The 22,036-nt window shown below is 40.2% G+C and overlaps 1 protein-coding gene across 3 annotated transcripts in view; it reads right to left on the reverse strand.

The window, feature by feature from the left end:
* GNAL (G protein subunit alpha L) overlaps positions 1-22,036 on the reverse strand; it is a 198,896-nt gene that overhangs the window by 119,627 nt on the left and 57,233 nt on the right. Inside the window, exons 1-4 of one of the 3 annotated variants that reach the window (XM_075084648.1) lie at positions 6,992-7,307; positions 6,580-6,652; positions 5,672-5,726; positions 5,369-5,488 (exon numbers count right to left, since the gene is read on the reverse strand). In XM_075084648.1, coding sequence (XP_074940749.1) covers positions 5,369-5,488; positions 5,672-5,726; positions 6,580-6,652; positions 6,992-7,130 — 387 coding nt within the window. In that variant the 5' untranslated portion in view covers positions 7,131-7,307. Of the gene's footprint in view, positions 1-5,368; positions 5,489-5,671; positions 5,727-6,579; positions 6,653-6,755; positions 6,865-6,991; positions 7,308-22,036 lie in introns of those variants that run through there. The other 2 variants (XM_075084649.1, XM_075084647.1) reach the window with 2 other exon arrangements.

Consider the following 22,036-nt stretch of genomic DNA (forward strand, 5'->3'; position numbering starts at 1 on the left):
CTTTGGTATGTGCTGTTAATTAATAGTTAGTGTACAGCATAAAAAAAAGTGCTATCACAACAAAGAAATTTCATCTGTTACCTATTTGCTACTCCTCCCCAATATCCACTACTTTTCAATACCATCCCTCTTGACAATTTTAACCTTGTGTAAAGACTGAAGAGTTGCCAACACTACATTAGCATTCGCAGCATTTTCAGCTATCCTTCTCTGACAGCCTTCTTCATTAGTTTTTCAAATGTTATTGACTCCGGGTAGTAATAATGTTGTTAGACTTATACAATTTAATAATTTTCTGGCCTTCCAGATCCTTTCTGTGTTTGTGAAGTAGGAACAAATTAAGAGCTACCAGTGTGCATCTCAGACCACAAAAAAGGCAAATTACTTAATTTTTAAAAGTCCAATTGATTTTTAAAAGTTAATTTTGACTTGACACTGCAGTAATGTTAAATATCACAGTCATAGGTAATTATAAAAGCTTGTGGCCGTTCATTCACCCAAACTGGTAAATGAAGCCCTAAAGTAAAAATCTAGATAGAAAGAAAAATCAAGTGAAGCTACTGGAGTGGTAATAATCACTGTATTCTCTCTTTTCTTTTATGATACTTTAATGCAAAACATAGTATATTTTTACACTCCTGAAAAACATGGAAATACTTCACATTATTTGAAAATCGAAAAAAATACACGATGATGCTATTTTGTAACTCCTTTGGGGTAGATCTAGTACATATTAAAGGGAAACTTAAACATGTTGTGGTCAAATACGATATTAAAGTCACAGCATTACGCCCACAACCCAGGCAAGTTTAACCATGTATGAACCATATTTATCATGCTTTTACCCTTGTATTTAAGTATTTATTTAGGTTAAAGATTTTCTACAGCCCAGTGATACACTTCACTTCAACAAAATTTCCAGTTACTTCAAACATTGAGACACCCACCATGAAAACTGGCCATCACCAGGTGCCAACACAAGTGCGAAATTGAATACCAGGTCTAATAAAAATTTGAAATGCCTAACAACAGTCCATGTAACTTCAAATCCTGACCAAAAATATTTTTCTTTCCGTCTTGCGTCTTTACATTATGAATACAAAGTCCTGATTTTTAAGAAGAAAATGCGGAGGAAAATTAGTCTTCACATTGAACTCAAACTGCAATATCTGAAAATGTAGAGCAAACTACAGACCAGATTAATCTAAAGTAGTTTCCCTGTCAATGCCCACATTAACATTGCACTGTAAAGAGCTAAATTAAAGAGCTTGCCTGATTGATATGATAGCTTTTAGAATTATTTTTAAAACTCGCATTCTAAAGTCAGCACAAGGGACTACATTTGCACAATTCACTGCTTTATGAAGGTTCAACAAAATACTTTGCCTCCCTAAAAACATTCTTAGCAAAGGAAAAATGAATCTTTTGAAAACTCTCCCAGCTCCCCAAAACCTGAGTGAAGTGTTTACATGTCCTCTATTAAGCAAATGATTCGCGTTCACTGGTAACTGGTTCGTATAGCCAAACACTTGACTGTGTGGTGGTGGCTAATTGACTCCCTGCTATATACCTACACATAACTGATCAGATGAGGTTGACCCAAGACATATATTATGAAAAGCAACTTGATTTGACTACATTTTTGAGGAAGACAGAGGGTAAAGGAATTATGCACTGAGCAGTTTTGTAGTGCCCACAAAACTAAAATACTTTGATAAAGACAACTGAACTTGAGTAAACACACTCTTACATAATACATCATGTTTTCCACAGCTACCAGCATAATATGCCCTTAATATGTTCACTCTGATCCACAAAGGACAAAATAAATCCCCATCAATAAAGGATTAAAAATGGCACAGGTCAATTCCTGTTAACTTTAGCAAATATCAATCAACACTTTGCCAAAAATAATAACAAAAAAAATCCTTCCGATATATATCACTTGTGCTTTCATTTCAGTTTTAAAGCCCTTATGCTGATTCCACCCTGGAATATGGAGCTAAGGTAAGACCTAAACTAGTCATCAGATGAAAATTTATCTTGATTCCTTTCATGACTTCAAGGAAGAAACTACAGTGGACACTTGCCTTATTAACATTTATTAACTTTGTAAAAACTCTAGCCTTAAATCATATGATTTATAGAATTAGACCACATCAGTCACCCAGGAAATTTTTTGAAAAAATTTAGTGTCTTTTAATACAAGTAATGAAAGGCAACATAAAAATTATAAAAGAAATCAAGAAACCTTTGTTTTTGTTTTGTGCCAAGTAGATAAATCATCAAAATGGCATAAATAAACCAAATCAAAGAATAGTTTTTTAAAAGTAAGTACAACTATTGGGGGGGCACTCCACAGACTCTTGAAGGAACGTTAAAAGGCTGTGAAGAGAAGACCATTCGTTTTAAAATTTGTATCATTACTAAGTGAGATGTTCTGTTTACATTTTTTAGAGAGCTATGTAATTAAAAAACCAGCCAAACAAAAACCCAAAATACATAACTGAGTCTAACTGTGAATCCCAACCTTACTCAAGTTCTTGGAATTTCAGTCATAAATTGCAAGTATGAGTATGATTTCACCCACAGGAAATCAGTATTTTCAAATCCACTTATTTTAAAGGACAATTTTCACAATTAAATGCATATTTGTTAATTCATATGCAATTTAAGAGTGTATATCCGAGCATACCCAATATGTCACAAAGATATTTAAATTAGTGCCTAATGAGTGTTGGTCACATTGTGCCATCAGTGAAGTTTTTGCATGTCATCAGGGATCTCTCTTTAAAGGCTCATGATACAGTGCAGTCATTTTCCCACATTTTGCAACCAACGTATTTCAAACGCATCTTCAACTAAAATACATTGATTTTTACGACAAAGATTACGTGGCTAACATAATCCAAAAAATAACACATCTTTAATTCATCTTGCAGCACTAAGGGCTATGGCTTTAACAGCTCATTCCTATCCATATTGTAAAAAAACCCTAAAACTGCTTCTTCCCTCATTCCGAAGAAGAGGAGTAACCTTTGTCACATTTTAGAATGCGCCAAAATTTACCCCAGAGGCAACACCTAAGCGCTGCCTAAGTAAGCATTTCTTCCTTTACAACTGTTTTTAAGTACGGATGACCAAACTGCAAGTCCTGAGTGTCTACTGCTAAATACTGTATTGGTTTCTCTGGCTCAGGCGGCCTTATTCCATACATCAGCTATTAATTAGAGAATCAGCAATGCTTAGTAAAGGATGCGTAACCGACTACTATCAAAGTATTTTTCATATCTGTCCTTATCCAAAAATACTAAATGGGTCAAAAGTTACTTCAGCTGGAAACGTTAATTTTACTTTAAGTTATCATTGACTTAAACTGGAGTAGAATCAAGCCCTGAAGCACAACAGCACAATTTTTTTTTCAATCTCTTGCTCACACATCATTCTGGAGAGAAACAACATACCAAAAAAATAAAAATCTTAAAATAATATTTTAAAAAGTATCTGGCCAGATGATACATTTTACAAATGTTAAACTTATGAATTGAGCAGATAAGAAAACAGGAGGGAATAGATGAAAGTGACACGTAAAATATATTTACTTCTAAACCAGCACTAGATTTTTCTTATCTTTTTAAGCTTGTAACTTTTTTTTAAAATTAGGACTATTATTTGACACTATTTCAAATAATGTGATGGTATTAGCAGAAATCCTACTTAATTAAAAAACAGTGCTATTATTTTTTTAGATTTTAAACAAAAATGGACTTTGAACTGAGATTTCAAATGAATTATTATTTGTTTCACAGTCCACTAGGCCCTATTCTTTTTCTCTTCCAAGAAGAGCAAGTTTTTCCCATCTATAAAATATCAAACCAGATAGTCAGCTTCTGTGAAAAAGGAGATACTTTGTAAACAACAAACAAGTATCTTCAGCCCTATGAAAAATCCACATTAGTTTTTGTTTACCCCAGAAACTCAGAAAAACAGATATACTATAGAGAATTGCAAAGGATACACGCCACCGTTTATTTTACCCAAACAAATAAGAGTCAAATTTCAAGAAAAAAAAAAAAAAGACTGATAATATGAGCAACAAATGCTTCAGAACTGTGGTACCTGCATAAGACAAATATTTCATGTCAAACTCGCAAACTCACATTCCATTTCTAAAAAGAGTTTCTCATTTTCACTAACTTACATCTACCAATTGAGCAATTATGCAATATGTGGGTGTACCTTGCAGTCGTTTTCTTAACATCTGCATTCTGTGTTAAATTCTAACTGTACAAGATGTCTGATATTTTTTCTTTATCTTGAACCTTGAAAGTGGTAGGTTTACCAGAGGCAAAACCACACACCAGAGAATATGAGTCATATAATAAAGAAACGACTCTTCCCCTTCTCCCCCTTCCACCCTGAAGCTACAATAACCTAAAGACACTCTATTGTAAATGGCTGCTTTGGTAATATTTATAGCATGAACAACTCACAATCATTTAGCCAATGAATGAAGATTTTTTTTTTAGTCCTTACTGTATCCATAACAAATTGCTTGTTATCATTTTAAGGCAAATTAAAAATTGTGCTACTGCAAAAATAAAATTCCTTATAATATTCGGAATATTGATGCACTTGCTTTCATGTCATGCATAAAATATAAAACTTTCTATGCCTGTTCCTGTAAATAACAACATAAAAAGGTAAAAATAATCAAACATAAGATGCCTAGGCAAGTTAATCCGAAAGGTACCTCTCATTTGTCTACTAAAGAGCTGCCTCTATACAGAAATCCTTAATCTTTTGATGATTCCATATCAAAAGATGGCAACGTTTACATACAAGTAAACCACTGCTCATGCCAACTACAATAAATACATGAGGAAGCAAACCACCTTACTTGACCACCGTTTACGCGAGTTTCCACTCCAAAGTGCAATAAATATGGAAAACACCACTGGGGCCACTCTATCCTTTTATGTCCTTTTGTACCCTTTTCTGCAGGTAGACTGTAACTCCTCATACTGACATCCTGCATCTAATTCCACGTAGGAAACCAGCTTTCAACAAAGTCTTATTTGAAGTGTCAATATGTATAATTGTATCAGAAATTTTGCAGAGAGGAGCTGAATGCAGAAACAGCATTTACAAACACCAGCAAATAAATCAGTAACCAGAAAACCTTGCACCACTAAAACAGGTGCAACCAGCCCAGTCTTGTAAGAAAGTTAACCCAGTGGTAACGCTGGCATAAGCTCTTCCCATGACCATGTTCCAAAAAGTAAAAAAACAACAACATTTCAGTAAATGAAAGTGAAGCAACACATTCCCTCTTGAAGCAGAATAAATCAGTGGTTTCTATTCTTACCTGTGTATAGTCAAAGTCAGAAAGAGGAGCTATACTCTTGATGTAGTCCATTCGAAATTGGTTTTCTGGGTTGGCCAATGGAACTGGGGGTATTAAAGTGCTCATAGCTGAAACTATCGTCTAGAATTGGATAAAACAAAAACACACACATTAATCTGGATAAATCTAGGATACAGGATCAATAGAAGATAATCCAATCTGATCAGCAAAATAGGATTTCTCTCAGCACAATCTTGGAGAGCACAATCCTTATCACTTCCAGTACACCCAAGCATTTAAGAACAGTATAAAGCGTGTTCTTACCACAATCGCATCTTTAACATTTTTCCGAATATCCAGTATTTTCTGTTTCTTTTCTCTGCATTAAAACAGAAATATTAACACTTTGATTTTTCTTCCAAAGCAGTTCAGGCAGTTGCATTGATTTTTTTTTTTCACTGATCGCTTGTTTATCTGTTCTTCAATCATTACAACATACTAACTGGAAAGAACAGCAAGACAAATGTATTTTTCCCCTTACCCCTTTTCTTGCCTAGTATGAAGAGTGATCAACATTCACCCCTGATATTTTTTTTTTTAGATCAGACAATCACAGCCACATCTGCAAAGCCTCCCCTGATGTAACTGGAAGTCATCCTTTCATTTCTACAGCATGCTGTAAACATGCTCTAAATTAACAGTACGTAGTTGGAAGCCAACAGATACCTAAAATTAACGCTATGGATTAATAATCATTTCTGGCAAGGAGTTCTCCGGAGAGAAAATGATGTAGCCTCAGAGAACAGAATGATTTCTAACAAACGTAGAAAAATTAGTTTCAGTTTTACACTAAGCCCAATACCGGAAAAAGAGCAGCCACTGTCATCCTGAATATGACTTGACATGTATTTTTATATTGCAGACAGATGCAATATTTAGTTATTTGCTTCTATGTAAAAAGTAGTCGCCATGTTGTTGCTACACAGGGGCCTGTCAAGCGCTGCAGTAGCAACAGTGTAAAATACAGTAAAGGGGCCAGAAGGAGAAAATGCAAATATACAATAGCGGTAATTTCCTTATTCTCACTCCCCTTCCTCCCCTCCCTCCCCCGAAACACAGTGTCAAGCCACCAAAACACAGGGGGTGAGAGGGGAAATTTCCTAGCCTGCCCTGTGCTAACCTGTTTCCAACATTTAACGAAAAACAAGTCACAAAGTGTCAATAATTCTTACTCTGAATTAAATCCATTGACATGTAGGATTCGCATTTGTTTCACAATAGTGCTTTTTCCTGACTCACCAGCCCCTAAAAGAGAAAGAAGGAAAGGGAGAACATTGTGATACAGGGTTCAGTTTGGGGTGGGGGGCGATTTGGGGTGGGTTTTTTTGGACACGCCAGCATCTCCCACCTCCGGCGGCGTTTCTGCATGTTATGCATCCATGTGGCTCAGGCGCTGAGCTCCATCCGCGGAAGCCTGGCATACCGCCGGGCACAACAGCCTGCATTTTTCATACCTAAGGCGCACACGACATCTCCCCTGCGCGCTGCGCTGCGCTGCGCCCCGGCGCCCCGGCGGGCAGGGGCCGCTGCCCCCCTCCTCGCCCTCCTCTCCCCGGCCCCCGCCTCTGCCCCCTTCCCTCTTACCCAGCAGGAGCAAGCGGTGTGTCGCCTTATAAGCCAGCCTCTCTTTCTGCAACTGCTTCTCTATTTTTTTGTTGGCTTCTCGCTGCGCTTTCTCATCGATACGCTGATCCTCCGTTTTGCTGTTGCCCAAACACCCCATAGCCGCCGCTTAGGATGGATGTCAAATCCTCGCCTTTACAGATTTAGTATTTACAAGGGGGAGGAGGGGGAAGGGGTGGGGGTGGGGGGGGGAAGGCAGAAGACAAAGTCTTTATATCCGTGTGTCCCTGCGACGGTTTCTCTTCTCTTCTTCCCCCCCCGGCTTGCTCACAGAAAATGGTCTCTAGCCGCTTTCCGATCGGAGCGGAGTTGGTTTCTTTGCTCCCCAGAAGAGATGCGGCGAGCAGGCGGCGGAGGGAACCGTGCCCCGGCAGGGAGAGGGTGGTGGGGGGGAGAAACCTCTGCAAAAATGCCTAACATGCAACGAGAGGGAGGAAAGGGCTCCTCCTGGAAACCAGCCGGGTGCCGCTCTCCTCTCTCCCTCCCCACCGCGCACACAATCCCTATATTTCTCTGTAAAGGTCTATTTTTGTCTTCCTAACTCAGCACTGCCTCTTTCTGCCAGACCAGGAAACAGCCCAGCTACCAGCCCTTACGCGCAGGGAAGCCGAAGGAGAAAGGTAAAAGCCGGACGGATCTACCTGGATCCTGCGGGGCCGCGGCCAGGCGGCTCCGCGGGGCCCGCGCCTCCCGCCCCCCGCCCCGGGCCGCCCCCGGGCTGCCCCGCACCGCCCCGCACGGCAGCCCCGGCCCCGCGCCCCGGCAGCGCTGCTGCCGCGAAAACCTGGATCTGGCATCGCCTCCTCCGCGGGACCCGCGGCCTACGGCCCCCGCCGCCCCCCGCCCGCGGCCCTGCCGTGTGCGGGGGTTCCCCATCTTTCCCCGCATTCCTCGGCCCTACTGGGAGAGCCTGGCTGCCACCAGGACAAGGTCTCGCACTCCTGGGGCTGAAATCCCAGGCTGCCACAGGTGATGGCTGCCATCCTGAGTGGCCTCCGGTAGAAGAGCGGGGATTGTGACAGTGCCAGTGGGGCGAGAGCCTGCCGAGAGGGCACGGTACCCATGATCGGATGGGTGCACGAGAGGGCACGGTGCCCGTGATCGGATGGGCGCACGAGAGGGCACGGTGCCTGTGATCGGATAGGCATGTGGAGGTACACCTATATGAGATGCATTCATATGCACAAACACCGTCCGTTGACCTACTAATGAACACAGTGTCCCTTTCCGCAAGATGTCACAGCAGCAGGCAGGCGGTTTTTTCCTTCGAATATTCCAAACTATATCAGCTGAACGAGAAAATTAATCTGTCCCAATAGCTCACGATAATGTTTAATCCAAACAGGGTAACATACATGCCAATACCACCACCACAACAAACCTCAACAAGAAACCGCATGTTTGTTCCTTCATTTACCTCCATTTTAGGTCCTGAAATGAAACATCAAGGTTGACAACATTATAGGTATTCCTTCCTGCTTCAAATCTCTCGTGTGCAAACTGGCATCTCGGCGCAAAAGCAGCAGTACAGCACCTGGCTCTTCCTAAACTTCCTCTGCATAGGGACCCCCTGCACTACTCAGACATGATCCCCGATTCACTGAGGCGAGAGTGCTAAAAGAAGGATGGACACAACACCTCTGAAGTCCCAAAATATTTTCTGTTTTTATCTCCAAATATTATTATTCCCCCAGACTTTCAAAGAGGGATTAGCGAAAAATTGCTATTTTGACAGCTACATAGGTGTGCAAAATCCTGGCCCTGACTAAAACCAAAGAGAGATTGCCATCAACTTCAATTGGACAAAATGCCACGTTTATCTAAAAAGTCTTCAGATGCATGAGGCAAAAATAAATTAGATTTTAGAAACAGAAGGATTTATGTTTTTTTCAATTGCTCTGTCACTCAGGCAGAAGTGCTGCACTGAAGAACAGAACTGGTACTGTCTACTCTGAGCGCGTACCGTAGGAAGGTGAAAAGGACAGGATCCAGAAGAGAAACAGGTACTGCTCCACCTGTGGTTGCATATGAGGAGCCTTCAGGAGATGCTACTAAGTTCAAGTGCCAGATATGTGTCTTTATGGTACGGCTTGATCTAGACTCTGGGAGCTGGTTTATCTTTCTCCTTACCTAGGAGGGGCGGGTGGAGGGGGTGGGCACACTACAGATAGAACTTGACAGGATCTGCCAGGCCAAAATATGCATTTTTAAGTGTTACCGAACTGTGTTTTTTAGGACTGACTGCTTTTTTCCTACTGACATTTTCCCATCTAGAGGGGCAAAAACCTCCTCAGATACAGGTAGGTTTGGAAGCACAATTCAGGGCGACTGCTGTTTTTGGAGGCTCTCCGGCACAGAATACATGATGGATGGCTTTCATGAAGAGCAGTCACAGTTGCTCTCTGCTGCAGTGCTACGAGGGCTCAAAACTGAGCAGGTTTGGCTAGAAATCACTAACTGGGTCTGGATTTTCATAGTCCTTCAGTGCCAGAAGCTGTAATTTATGATGCGCAAGAAGTGCATAGCCGTATTTATTTCCTATGTAAATACCGCAGTTTGGGACCTAGGTCCCAAATCTGCCTCATGTCTGTCGGTCCTAGGAGCTAAATATGCCTTGTTTCTTCCCCTCCTCTCCTCAGCAGTTTTATTCCTGCATGTACTAATGTTGGGATTTTTGGTGCAGATTTGTTCCCAGCTTTGAAAAGGCTCAGTGCCAATAAATAGGATTTGACAGGATCCTGGTATATCCTGCTTTTATCTTTCTCCAAAAGAGGGAAAGTGTTTCTCATTTCCTCTCTCCCCCTTGAAAAACCCCATGACCCTTTTGGGTCTCTTCCTCCTAAGAAAAGATGACACAGTTCAAGAATGACACGCGCAAGCAACCTGTGCCCAGAAAGGACTTTTGGCTGTAATTATATTCCCAATCATCCCTTTCCTTTTCCCAAATACAGCACTTACCCCAACACGTTTGGAACTACAAAATCCTAGAAGCACAAATAAACACAAGAGAAGCTTTCACTGCCTTTGGACACAGCAATTATTCCTTTTTTTTTCAAGAGAGAAATCATAGCTACCACATGAGTACCTGTCTACTCTGCACATGGATAAACCCAAACTGTCAGCATAATCCAAACACCTGTCTCCATAAAAGGTTGCGGCAATGCTGCTTTACCAAACCAGCTTCTAGTACAAATCATACATGTGAATAAAAACAAAATCCCGGGCAAGGGAAAAGAGATTCTTCCTGCTCTTCCCCTCTCTTCCCAGGCAACCAATGTTGGGAGTTCCTCAAGTTTCTGGTCCTCCTGAAAATGAGGTATTTTGCATTGATTTTGCCCCATCAGATCAGGCAACATATGTATACATACATATATTTATATACGCACATATATAAAAATATAAATACACACTGAGTGGGTATGTGTGTGCAAAACCAAGATTTATCTTCCCCTGCTTCATGCTCAGACTTGCTGTTGGCCCACTGTGAAACCAGGCGACACAGCATAAACCTTCCTGGAAGGAATCTGGATACACCTTTATTTCCTGTTGTCCTTTATGAGTTCCCACCTTGGGTTGCATTGTTGGTGAGCCTCAGGCTGAACACTGGGGAGCCCAAGTCACTTGCCTGGGGCCACGTCTGCATTCTTGAATGGAAGAGAACTGACGACCCAGGTGAAGCTACGCTCAGGGAAACAGCCATACTGGGTGGCCACCCCTGCCACAAAGTCACAGCCTTTTTCTCCCATCCGTTCTGTTTGGGCTAAAGAGGGACAAAAACCCAGTGAGAATTAAGGCAAGCTCCTACAAATGCAGCTCAAGAGACCTGGCTGCTTCTTGCCCCTCTAATCAAAAGCAGGATTGATGCACATCATTCTTCTTGCAAACGTTAGGTAGAGGTGGAGAAAGTTTCTCTACAGAAAGTTTGCAGACCCTTTGCAAACCATCTTCCCTTTACACAGCCTCTACTGTGGCTTTGGTTCTGTTTCTCAAAAAAAAGAGAAAATGGAAAGACAGATGTAAACAACAGCTTAGGGGGGAACTAAGCAACTGGAAAAGAGATTCTTCCTGCTTGCCACTCTTCCTGCCTCAGCTTTCACAGGGGTCTCTGAACTCTCTTCTGTCACCATCCTCAAGTACAGGCAGTGCAATAGGTGGGTAACACAGTGGTGACCTGAGCTGCTTCCCCTCACTGACCTCTCTTTTTCATGTAGCCTGTTGCTGTACATCAGGATATGCAACTCACTAGTACCTGTGTTTTTTACTCCACCTCATCATCAAACCGTGGTCTGAAAAGAGAAAAATAAATTGGTATTTGCATAGGTATTCAAGAAAAATAATTCTTTCTCCCTGGTAATAAATTCTCGGTAAGTTTGTCTCCCTGCAGATGTCAAATATTAACACAAAAGTACACACTCCCTGGAATGCTACATTTGGATTTTTATAAGATACATGAACCAGGAACCAAAAGAATTACAACTCTGACTGTATTAAAAATACTAGGGGGCTAGAAAATACACAGCACATGCTTTGCAGAGAAGTGAATGACATGCTAAAAAATCTAACCTTTATCCTTTTGTGTTTAAACCCATGACCTCAAAAAAAGTCATGAAAAGAATTTCAAGAGGAACGCTTCGGTTTTAAGAAGTAGGATGGGAGAGATGCCAGAGAAGGTGAGGTATGCATTTCCATGCTGACTGCGGACCTGAGCCTGAATCAACTTCATGTCTGTGGATTAAGGACAAACTCACTGATGCAGGAGAGAGTCAGGCAATGCTGAGGGGCACAGCAATGCTCTGAGTAGTTCCCCGGCTCCGTGACCCAGTTTGCTGTCCCCATTCCCATGCCATACTCCTTTACTTGGCAGCTGTCACCACGTATCTCACCGGACAAAGCAACTTAGCCCTCACCTGGTCCTGTCCCACAAACCACACCCCCCCCGCCCTGCGAGGCACAGGCAAGCAGCAAAAGGTAGAAAGCAGGTGAAGTGATGTGGTGGAAGACTGGAATAAAGATAATAGGGTGTGAAAAGGAAGAAAGGTTTCCCAGAGGAAAACTGCAGGCAGCAGCCCACAGAAATGAGGACGATAGCCTTTTGCCCTGAGAAGGCATTTGCAAAGAGGAAGATTAGCTCCAAGAAGGAGCCAGATGCTCCTGGGAAGCCTGCACGGAAAAGCATCAGGTGAAAAGCAGATTTGCAGTATGATCGTGTTAAAGAAAGAGGACAATCCTCTTTCTTTCAAGCTAATTATTCCTTATCCAAGCTAGTTATTCCTCATCTGTGTCCCACACGCAAGCAGAGGGAAAGGGGAATTTCTCCTCTGGCCATCCCCATCAGCTCTGGGTTTCCATTTAGATCCTTATTGGTAAGATAATTGACACATTTATTACTTGTCTTTTCAGACTAGAAATCCCTTTCTGTGAAGAGATACTCACATGGCAGCACTGCACACAGGTGCACCAGGTACACAGCACCACACACCAGAGGCAGAAGTTGCTGATTGAAACTAACATGAAGCCAGCAAGGGCCTAATAATGTTTAAAAGACCAAGTAACCTCATGTGGGTTAAATATGCTTATATATTACAATCAGATAACACTGTCAAGCTAAGTGACACAGATGCTTTTGCAATAAACAAAAGGACAATCTCTCGTTTGATTAATTTGTGAGCCTCTGTTATGGCATATGTTACATTGTTAGCAAAACAGGAGACACTTTTATCACAGTATCCCAATTATTGGGAGTTTCACTCGGGTGGGCACTCCAAGGACACCCGCCACCTCCCACCCCCCAAACTGAATAAACAAAGTACTAAATTAACATTCTAAGGCAATGCAAAATTAGTTCTAATCAGTTCTTTAGGACAGCCCTCAAGATTAAATAGATTTACATAAAGCCAGGCAAAACATTCTAATGTCACCCTAATTTAGAAGAGAATCAATAAATAAGGAAGCCAGCTAGAATTATAGCTGGAGTTGCTACTTTAAAAAATAGGGGAAAAAAAATCTATACAGGAGACATGTCTTGGATTCTCTGCAACATGCTGACCAACATCTTGCACAGCTGTAACAGTGAAGCCAAATAATTTATCCTCAGTTTATAAAGGATTTGGTGTGTCCTACAGAATTCTGCATTTAATAGTAAATGCTCAGGTTGAGTACCGTGATCTCCCTATTTGGGCAGGAATGAAACACTGGGGAAAAAAAAATCTTGTGAGACACCAAAAATACTAGAGATGTGCCTTAACCTCATCTTTGACCTTGAGGCACATGCCTCAGCAAAACACTCGTGGTCACAGCATGCCTACCTCCACCCCTATTCATTAGAGCACATTCTGCCAAGCTCGATTATCTCTATATTCACCACAAATACGTCTGATCTGTGATTTACTTGTGCTTGTATCTCCCCTCTGTCTTGATGTAAATGTAGAGATATACTTCAGTTTTTTTCACTGTTTTTTAACTCCTCTGCTTGAGAAATTGTTAGCTATCCCAGCAAATGGCTGATTTTCAAAAAAAGAAGTCTCTATAAAGTTAAGTTATTGGCATGCAAACTCAAAATTATGCTCTGATTCTTCTGAGTACCTGCAGTAATGGTCAATGGTGTCCCTCAACAGAAAACTGTTGCAAACATGATCCTTGCATTCAGCTACCTTAACATGAATCAAGGAATTCTGTAACTGCAGTTACTGAGTGCATATTAATGTAATTCCAATTCTGAGAAGCACTGGTAATTTCATAGCAAATAAGTCCATTTCCTAACCCTGTTTAAGGATCCCAACATGTTACTATACACAAGAGTAATCAGTAAAAATTGACTTCAGGAAATAACATCTCCAAGACGTGTGTAGCCTCACACACTCTCACACCCTGATTTACATCAATAATATTTATTGCAGAAATACAGCTTTTGCCTGACTGCATGAGACTGGACTAGCAAACCCAGATAAAACATCAAAACTTACTGAATAACCAATCACACAGTGTTTTTCTCCTCATCCGTGTATCTTTTCTTAATCTATACATCTGCGTGTAACAAATTCTTGTTGAGTTACGTTCAGCTTGGCCTTTTGTGGTATAGATCTTAAGTCTCCTGTAGGTATTTTTGGGGTATATGTGTGCAAAGCAGATGATCTTCTGGATGAAATAGCTATCACATTTGCTCAAATTGAAGAGACATGACTTGCTGACCCAAGTGGTCCTTTCCAACAGCAGGTTTATGTTGCAATTAAACTTCTATGATTTCATGACATGAATCTATTTATTTCTCTGGACAGATAAAATAGTAGACATGAAGACTAAGCAGATAGATTACTTAAGTAGATGTCTATTCTGTCTGCATACCTATGTGGAAGAGGAGAAAAATAATTGTAAACATAGTAAGATAATTTCCTGGGAAATAAGCCTACTTACTCTTTTCTCCTTTTTCCTCTATTTTCTTATTAATTTGTTCTATTCCCGCTAGTCTCAAAATTACAATGGTATTCTGATGGAACCTTTATAGAATGAGTTAATGAAATTCAAACCCATGTGATTTTACTGATCCTATTTTTACTAGAAAGGAAAAGTTTTTTCCAGCATGCACTGGGCTGTTTGTGTAACATGGGTTAGATTCTTTGGAGCAAATATTTGTTTAATTTATCCTAAGGATCAGGAGTATGGATGAAATCTCACAGGATCATTTAACTTGGGATGAAAGGTGATAAAAATATTGGTTTGTGCATGAAGGAGAAGGGGGAAAGGTTGAAAAGTCCAGAGAACTTGCAGGCATTTTGGAACAAGTCACTTAAAAACAATAAATAAGTTGCTGAGGAATTTGTATTTTCTCACATACTTCGGGAAAGAAAAAGTTTGTTTTTAAAATAAAAATGCATACTGTGAGAAAACTTCCTAAAATATGGCAACATTTTATCTAGTTTTAAAGTTTCAGCTAGATCAACAATGGTGTCATGATTCCATATCAGTCTGCATAATTACAGGTACATATGGGTTTTGGGTTTTTTTTTGTGTGTGTGTGTGTGCGTGTGTTGGTTTTTTTTCAGAAAAACCATTCTAGCTTAGTTCCTTGCAACTTCCTTGAAGTTTTAAATCTTAGCTAACATCCAAATGATGTAGTGCAATGCTATGTAGAACTATCACAGCAGTGTATGAGGTTAGCAATGGTACAAAAGCTGAAGTAGTCTAGTCCAGCGCTCTCAGCTAACGCAGCTATTCAGATACTGCACTATACATTTTAGAACATTGAAAGGGTTTTAAAAAGCTTATAGCTGCCTGGAGTATTTAACAACTTACAACATTGCTCACCTAGCCAATCAATTTGCCTACAAATCCTAACACATTTAAAGGCCTTCAAACCTACCCATGTGCAAGTTCTTCCTGCTCGGAATCAGCTGTAACAATCTGCCTCCCACATCACTAAACACAATGACAATATTGTGCTTCCATGTCCTTGCAGCCTATTCTTCATAATATGCAAATCTTCAGGAACAGCATTTCTGATCCTGATGCAACAGCACAAAAGCTATTGTCGTAAGAAATGGCTTAACCTATCAGCAACACTGCCACCACAATTACCACCACTAATAAAGATAAGATCATAATCTGCCACTGAAGGATCATTAGATACATTATGACTATTGTATTATTTTACATCGTTCTTTTACATGGACACTAATTGAGAACACTTGATTTAAATAAAAATAACCACTATAAATTTTCACTGACAAATCTGTTCTTAACCTTTAGACAGATTAGGATGCTGCCTGCTCATGTAGGGAAAACCAGCTATTAATAGGTTAGCCCTGCAAAACTTGTACCAGAAATACAAACCAACATAACACTGTATACAAAGAAGAGAGCTTGGAAGAATACACACAAGGATGCTCTGTCTGAACATATAAATGACTTACATTAAGCTAAGTTAAAACTTCTCTGTACCATTCAAATGCTTGTGGTCCATACAACAATGTATAGTGTGTTTGGGAATGGACAGCTGTACATTCAGAAAGATTCAATAATTACATTTGTAAAAGGCACATAATACATGAAAGAAGTTCATTCTACGTCATTTATTTAAAAAAAAAATTACTGAGGCTGCAAAAGCAAATGATGAAAAACATAGTAAATGCCCAAATTTGAGTTGCTTGTGTATCTCAAATGCAGTTCCTCTGCATGTGTGTATCATCATAGAGTCCTCCTCTGAAAGATTAATTTCTGGATATATTTCACCTCAAAATGACCACGAGCTGTCAGAGTGACATACCATGAAAACAAAACAAAACACCCCCACCCCCCCAACAGAGGCCCAATTCATACCAAATAAAACATATTAACACTATACTCCTAGGAATTCATGGGAAACATGATCAACATGGGTCATCTCCATACAAGAGGAATGATCACAAGCTGGCAAAGGCACAGAGAAGAGTGATGAAGATGGTAAGAAATGACAGCTGGTATCAGAGAAGGAGACTAGGAGGAGCAGGATTGATCAGACCAGGGACCCCTATGGTTGCTGGCAACGACCAGGTGAAGCATGTAGCGCACTGGGGCTTGCCTTGTCATCCTGGGCCAGAAGGGTGGCAGCTTTCTACCACAGCAAGCACACTGCAAGGGCTGCTGGGTGCAATGTTTCATCCAGAACACCGGGTCAGGGCCACTGGTTTTACCTGACAGAAATCAAAGGCATACCATTGCTTTCCAGAGAAGTAAAAGACAGCGTTCTCCTGACTAGAGAAAAGTATTCAATATAATGCAATCCCAACTGTTTCACCTAATTTAGTAATTCTGACTTGAGAAGCAACAAGCCACGTGTAAATGAGATAGGAAAAAATCAGAGTTTCGAGCCGCCCGAAGAACCTGGCTCTGTAAGAGCACAACTGCAGAAACCAACAGCAATACCCAGTACCAGTCCAGCTCAGAGAGCAACACAACCATCCAAGGGGAGAGAGGGGACCCAGGGATGGAGCGGTCCCTTTCCTCATGCTTCCGCCTCATCATGGCGAGCTGCTGTTTCTCCTGTGGAAGTCCTGTCCAGCGGGAGGGAAAGGAGGCAGAAGATGGCAGGCGTCCACACACCTTTTGGAGCCTGTTCCTTCTATTGTGTCAGCAAACAATAGCCTCCCTGCTAATCTGTGAATCTCCTCAGGCTCCCTTCATGCCTTTACCATACAGCTTCCCCAGTCCAAGTTACCTTCTCTGAACGGCTAGATTATTTCTCTATACACCCTGCAAGAATGTAAGTAGAAAGAAGAAAAAGATGCCACTCAGTCAAGTGCCTAAATTTTCAAGTTTAACTCTAAAATTTTATGTGACTTATAGCATGAGCTGATGGCTGTCTTCTGTAAACCATACAGAGCACACAGCTGAAGATTAACACAAAAAATGATGCTGTGGCAAAATACTTCCAATGTGCCAAATCCTGTTTCCCTTCCTGTGGACTGTTAGTAATTTCAATTGCTTATGGAAATCTGAATTACTGTTAGTATGAAACTTACGTTACATAATGTTAGAGTTACACGTACAGCATGTTGTTGCCATGAATTTCTTGAATGCATAGTAATCCTTCTTTTCTGTGCCTTTTCTGGATAGGTTGCACTTCAAAAATTCAAAGTATTGACAGACATAAAAATACATATATATATCTATTAAGTAAGGGACTTTAGATTTTGGGTTTTGATTTATACTATCACATTTTAAGAACTAAATCTTAGGACTGTTTTAAGATTTAGAACAATCTTATAAGATGACTGTTCTAATTGCTTGTTATCAAAATCATGACGACAACTTAAAAAGTCATTCTTTACACTGACCAATACTCTGGAAGTATTTGGAATCCTTACAAGCTAAGCGAATCCATGCTATATCATCTATCTATAATACCAAAATAATGCACTATTTTTACAGCTTGCTCTATTCTGAATGTGTACTACAGTGTGGTTTTTTAATTTAATTTTAGTTTCCATTTGGCACATAAAAACCTGGACACCAGGTCTAATATTATGCTTATGCTTGCAATCTGCTCACTTGAACATTTTGGGGGTTAATATCAATAAGAAGAGAAAGCTCTGATATGGGCTACGCAGAAAATCTGCAATAATTATGCATAGTACAGACATGATGTTATGTCCACTGAGGGTTAAAGCTGTACGCATTATGCAAAACTCTGTCATCAGTAAAATTTTAACCAATTACAGTGAAAAGGATCAAATCTTATAATGCAATTCAGCTGGCTAAATGCTGATTTCTACAGCTGAGCTTCTTAGCAGATGTCAGGCTAATAAATCAAATGTGGGGTGCAATGTATCTCATTCCAAAGCAGATATTTAAAATCTAAGAATTACAAAAATTATTACATAATTATCTAATAAATCCCTCCCTTGTAACGCCTATTTCTCTTCACAAACTAGAAATGAATTCAAGGTGAGTGCATCTACAGATCTAACAATCAGTGATCAGAAATCACTGTGCAATGGAAATAAAGGTTACTATCAAGAAATAGAGCCGAGCAAGTCCACTCCATTGCAGCAAGCCAAAATTAGTGTATTCTCAGTGATGTGTTAACTTGGAAAGTAAAGGTGCAGAGCTGGTGACCAGCAAGTTTCACTATGAGAGGAGCTGTTGCATGCAGTTTAGGACCTCTGCTCATAATCAATCATTTTTAGTGGTATTAATGAATCTACTTTTTAAAGAAGAAAATAAAGATAATGTTATTACATTATAATGCTTTTCTTCACTTAAAAAGGAACAGTTCTTTCAATACGGTGCTGTTCAGCTCGGTCTATAAGCCATCCAATGCCCTCAGGCAATGAGAAGTTCCACATGGGCAAGCAATTCATGTCCTCAAATCTCATGAAAGAACCCCAGCTTCAGTGATGCTTCACAAAGGTGTAGGGAGCCACTGGAAGACAAACGCTTAAACTGTAAACTATCCTGTATCTCTTCACTACAGGGATCATGACAATACATTATTTTTTTCAAAAGCTGGCATCTTGACCTTTTAGACTCTGACATAATTCCTCCCTCTCAGATTCTACCACAACTACAAGTAAGTACAATTTGAATGAAATGCTCTATGTGCACTGATGCCAATAGATATGAAAACCAGCATTTACCTATCAACACACTGAGGTAACCCTGAATTTCCCTTAAAATAAAAATGAAAAGCAAGCAGCAGATAACAACTTCCCCCTTCTTCATGTAGAATTATGTAATTAAAAATACAAGGTAACAGGTACGTTGTTGGTTTGTTACTGACAACACACATACACACAAGAATTTTCTGTCTTTTGGTATGAATTTACCTCTTATAGCTCTGTTTCCTATACTTTTAGGATTATCCTTTCTTTCTGTCAGTGCCTTTACCTCCTCTCTCTCTCCCAAAAACACCTCACTGAAAGTAAAACTTTCTTCTGCCGTGCGCCTGTCCCATGTGTGACTGAATATTTATCCACCGTATTGGTGGCATATATTGTACATGAGTTCAGAAATAATTACCTTGTGAGTTTCAAATTAAGAAGTTAAAAAAGGTCAGATGAAAACTGAGCCTTTAAAAGTTACTTCACCAGAAAGTTAAACTGAACACAGTTCTTTGGACTGACCTGGAAGGAAAACTTGGAGATTAACCCTGTCGTTACTACCCTAGGCAGTGACGGTGCAGCACAACGATGCATCCAGCCCAAAGTGATAGCACTGCTTTTTAGGAGTGTAACTCAGGGATGTGCTGCACATCAAAAAAGCGTTTTGACAATGGCAGCAGCCTGATACTGGTTACTATCTCTTCTGGGAGCCTAGCAATGTTCAAGAGACTTCATTTAAAGTAAGAGTGGTAACTGATCCATCAACTCTATCACAGACTCAGCACCACTCAAATGATGACAGAGTATTTACCTTCCCTGGTTGAGATTTTGTGAAGTCTGATAAATGTACAAGAAACTGGCTTAGGATCCAAGGCGCATAAAGTTTGCTTGTTCTAAGTTAAGACATTTTTTCTCTAAATGATTGAATCTTTCATAAAAATGCAAGACAGAGGATATTAAAAATCTGTACGTATTTCTATAAAGTGTACAAGATAAAGCATACGCCCAAGCCAAAACGTTTTAGATAAACATCAGCTTCAAACTTCAGAAAGATCATTGTAGAGTGCTGAAATTAAGTTACAATGGACATTATGAAAGTACCTGAACGGCACTCACATGAGTATCTGAAACGCTGGAAAATAGACACTTTAAATATTTGTAGATGATCATTGTATTTGCTCAGTAACTGCTGAGCATTTTCAGTCAGGTTTCACTTTAAAATAAGGGTGGGATCGTTAAAAATATGGTAATTAGTTGCTCAGAACAGATCGGGAAACAGCAGTCAATTGATGGGATACTCATATGCCCGTGGGTACTTCACATCTACAGCAGGGCATTTTCAGACAAAGCTTTTTGCAGCATTCTTTCTAAAAATATATTCAAGAGTTTCACAGAACTTCGTAGGAACCAAAACCTAAATTCTACTTGTTTTTGAGCAACGTCTTATAGGCGACAGTGTGGTTGAAATCCAGAAGTCATATGCTAAAATTGATCAACAAAATGTATTTACAAAGACCAGAAGTCCTTCAGTTTTCACAGTGATCTGGTACCAGGGAAGCCAAATTTATGACATGCATGAGAATTCTGTGGGACTCCACAATTGTTTTGGATGCTTCACTGGCAATATTTGTCTATTTATTCATAGTCCACAATGTCTGTTCTGATCTCCGGTACCAACTCAAGCCGGACACTTGACCTACGTGTTTCTCTCCTATACGACTTCCACATAAATTCACATTTGTCTTGATGGAAACAATATTTTAGTTCTCTCTGAATAATCACTCAGTACAATCACTTCTTCTTCCAGCACAGGTTTCTTAACTGACTGTGTATGGCATACTTTCTGCTTTCAATTTTTGGGCATGTGTAATTTGCTTTCTTCATGACCAAACACATTTTCTTATGCCAAGAGCCAAGCTACCACTAGGCAGCTCTACCCTCATTTTGGTTTGCATTTTTGTTACTTTTGTTTTCCCAGCTACTTTTTAGGTCTTCTTCACTGTTGATCTCAACTTCCATAATTTGCTGTATTAAAAAAGTTGTCTGCATGCTGACCTACTTATAGAGCAGATATACAGGTCCTCAAAAATCCTGCAAGCAAGCAGATATGCTTTTGAAGAGTATTCAGACTTATGGTAACATGCAAGGAAATGCTATCCAACATGAAATTAAGATGTTAAGTTCACAGAATCTGTTAATATGCTGGAGTTCTTGGAAGCCACCTGCAATTACCGCAGGTTTTGTCATGCATTTTCAGTGTGCAAGATGATACTCCCTTTTTGGGGGAAAGAGGGTGGCACAAAAAGAAGTTATCTGTGTTTTCTACATAAAAACGCCAGAAAACCTAGATTCAGGCTACTCAAAGTCAGCATAAGTTTAGCGAGACTGATTACTCTGTAAAAGGATAGCCCAGTGATTAGATGACCTGCACAGGGAAGCTTTTCCCTCACTGGGCTGCTTGCTGGAACAGCAGCTGCACTCCAGTTTTGATCATGAGTTCCTGACAGGCCGGATGGCCCAAATATTAATTACTCCAGTGTGAGTATCAACATGTTCCGAGAGGCACGGCACAACTGGGCACACGGCAGTTTTGCTTTCAGCTTAAAAAACCTGCAGCAAATGGGGTTCAGTACAATAGCCCATAAAACCTATTGAGACACTGATGGGCGTTCATATAACTTTACACAGCAGCCCAGAGAAAGTGCTGATCACAACATGGCTTGTTTCATTTCCGTCAACAGCTAGGCAAGGTCAAGCAGCTGGAGCAAACTGAATACATCCTGATCTACAATTACTCCGTAATATCACTGACATTCTTGTCTAGATAGCTATCTTTAGAATAGGAAGTCAGCGCTTTAAGCAATACCACCTCCCTTTTCTTTCTGCACCCTGATCTCCTTTACTTGCTTTGCAAGTCTAATTGTCAGGACAA

This window comes from Phalacrocorax aristotelis, chromosome 2 (genome assembly GCF_949628215.1).
Source record: "Phalacrocorax aristotelis chromosome 2, bGulAri2.1, whole genome shotgun sequence".
Taxonomy (NCBI): Eukaryota; Metazoa; Chordata; class Aves; order Suliformes; family Phalacrocoracidae; genus Phalacrocorax; species Phalacrocorax aristotelis.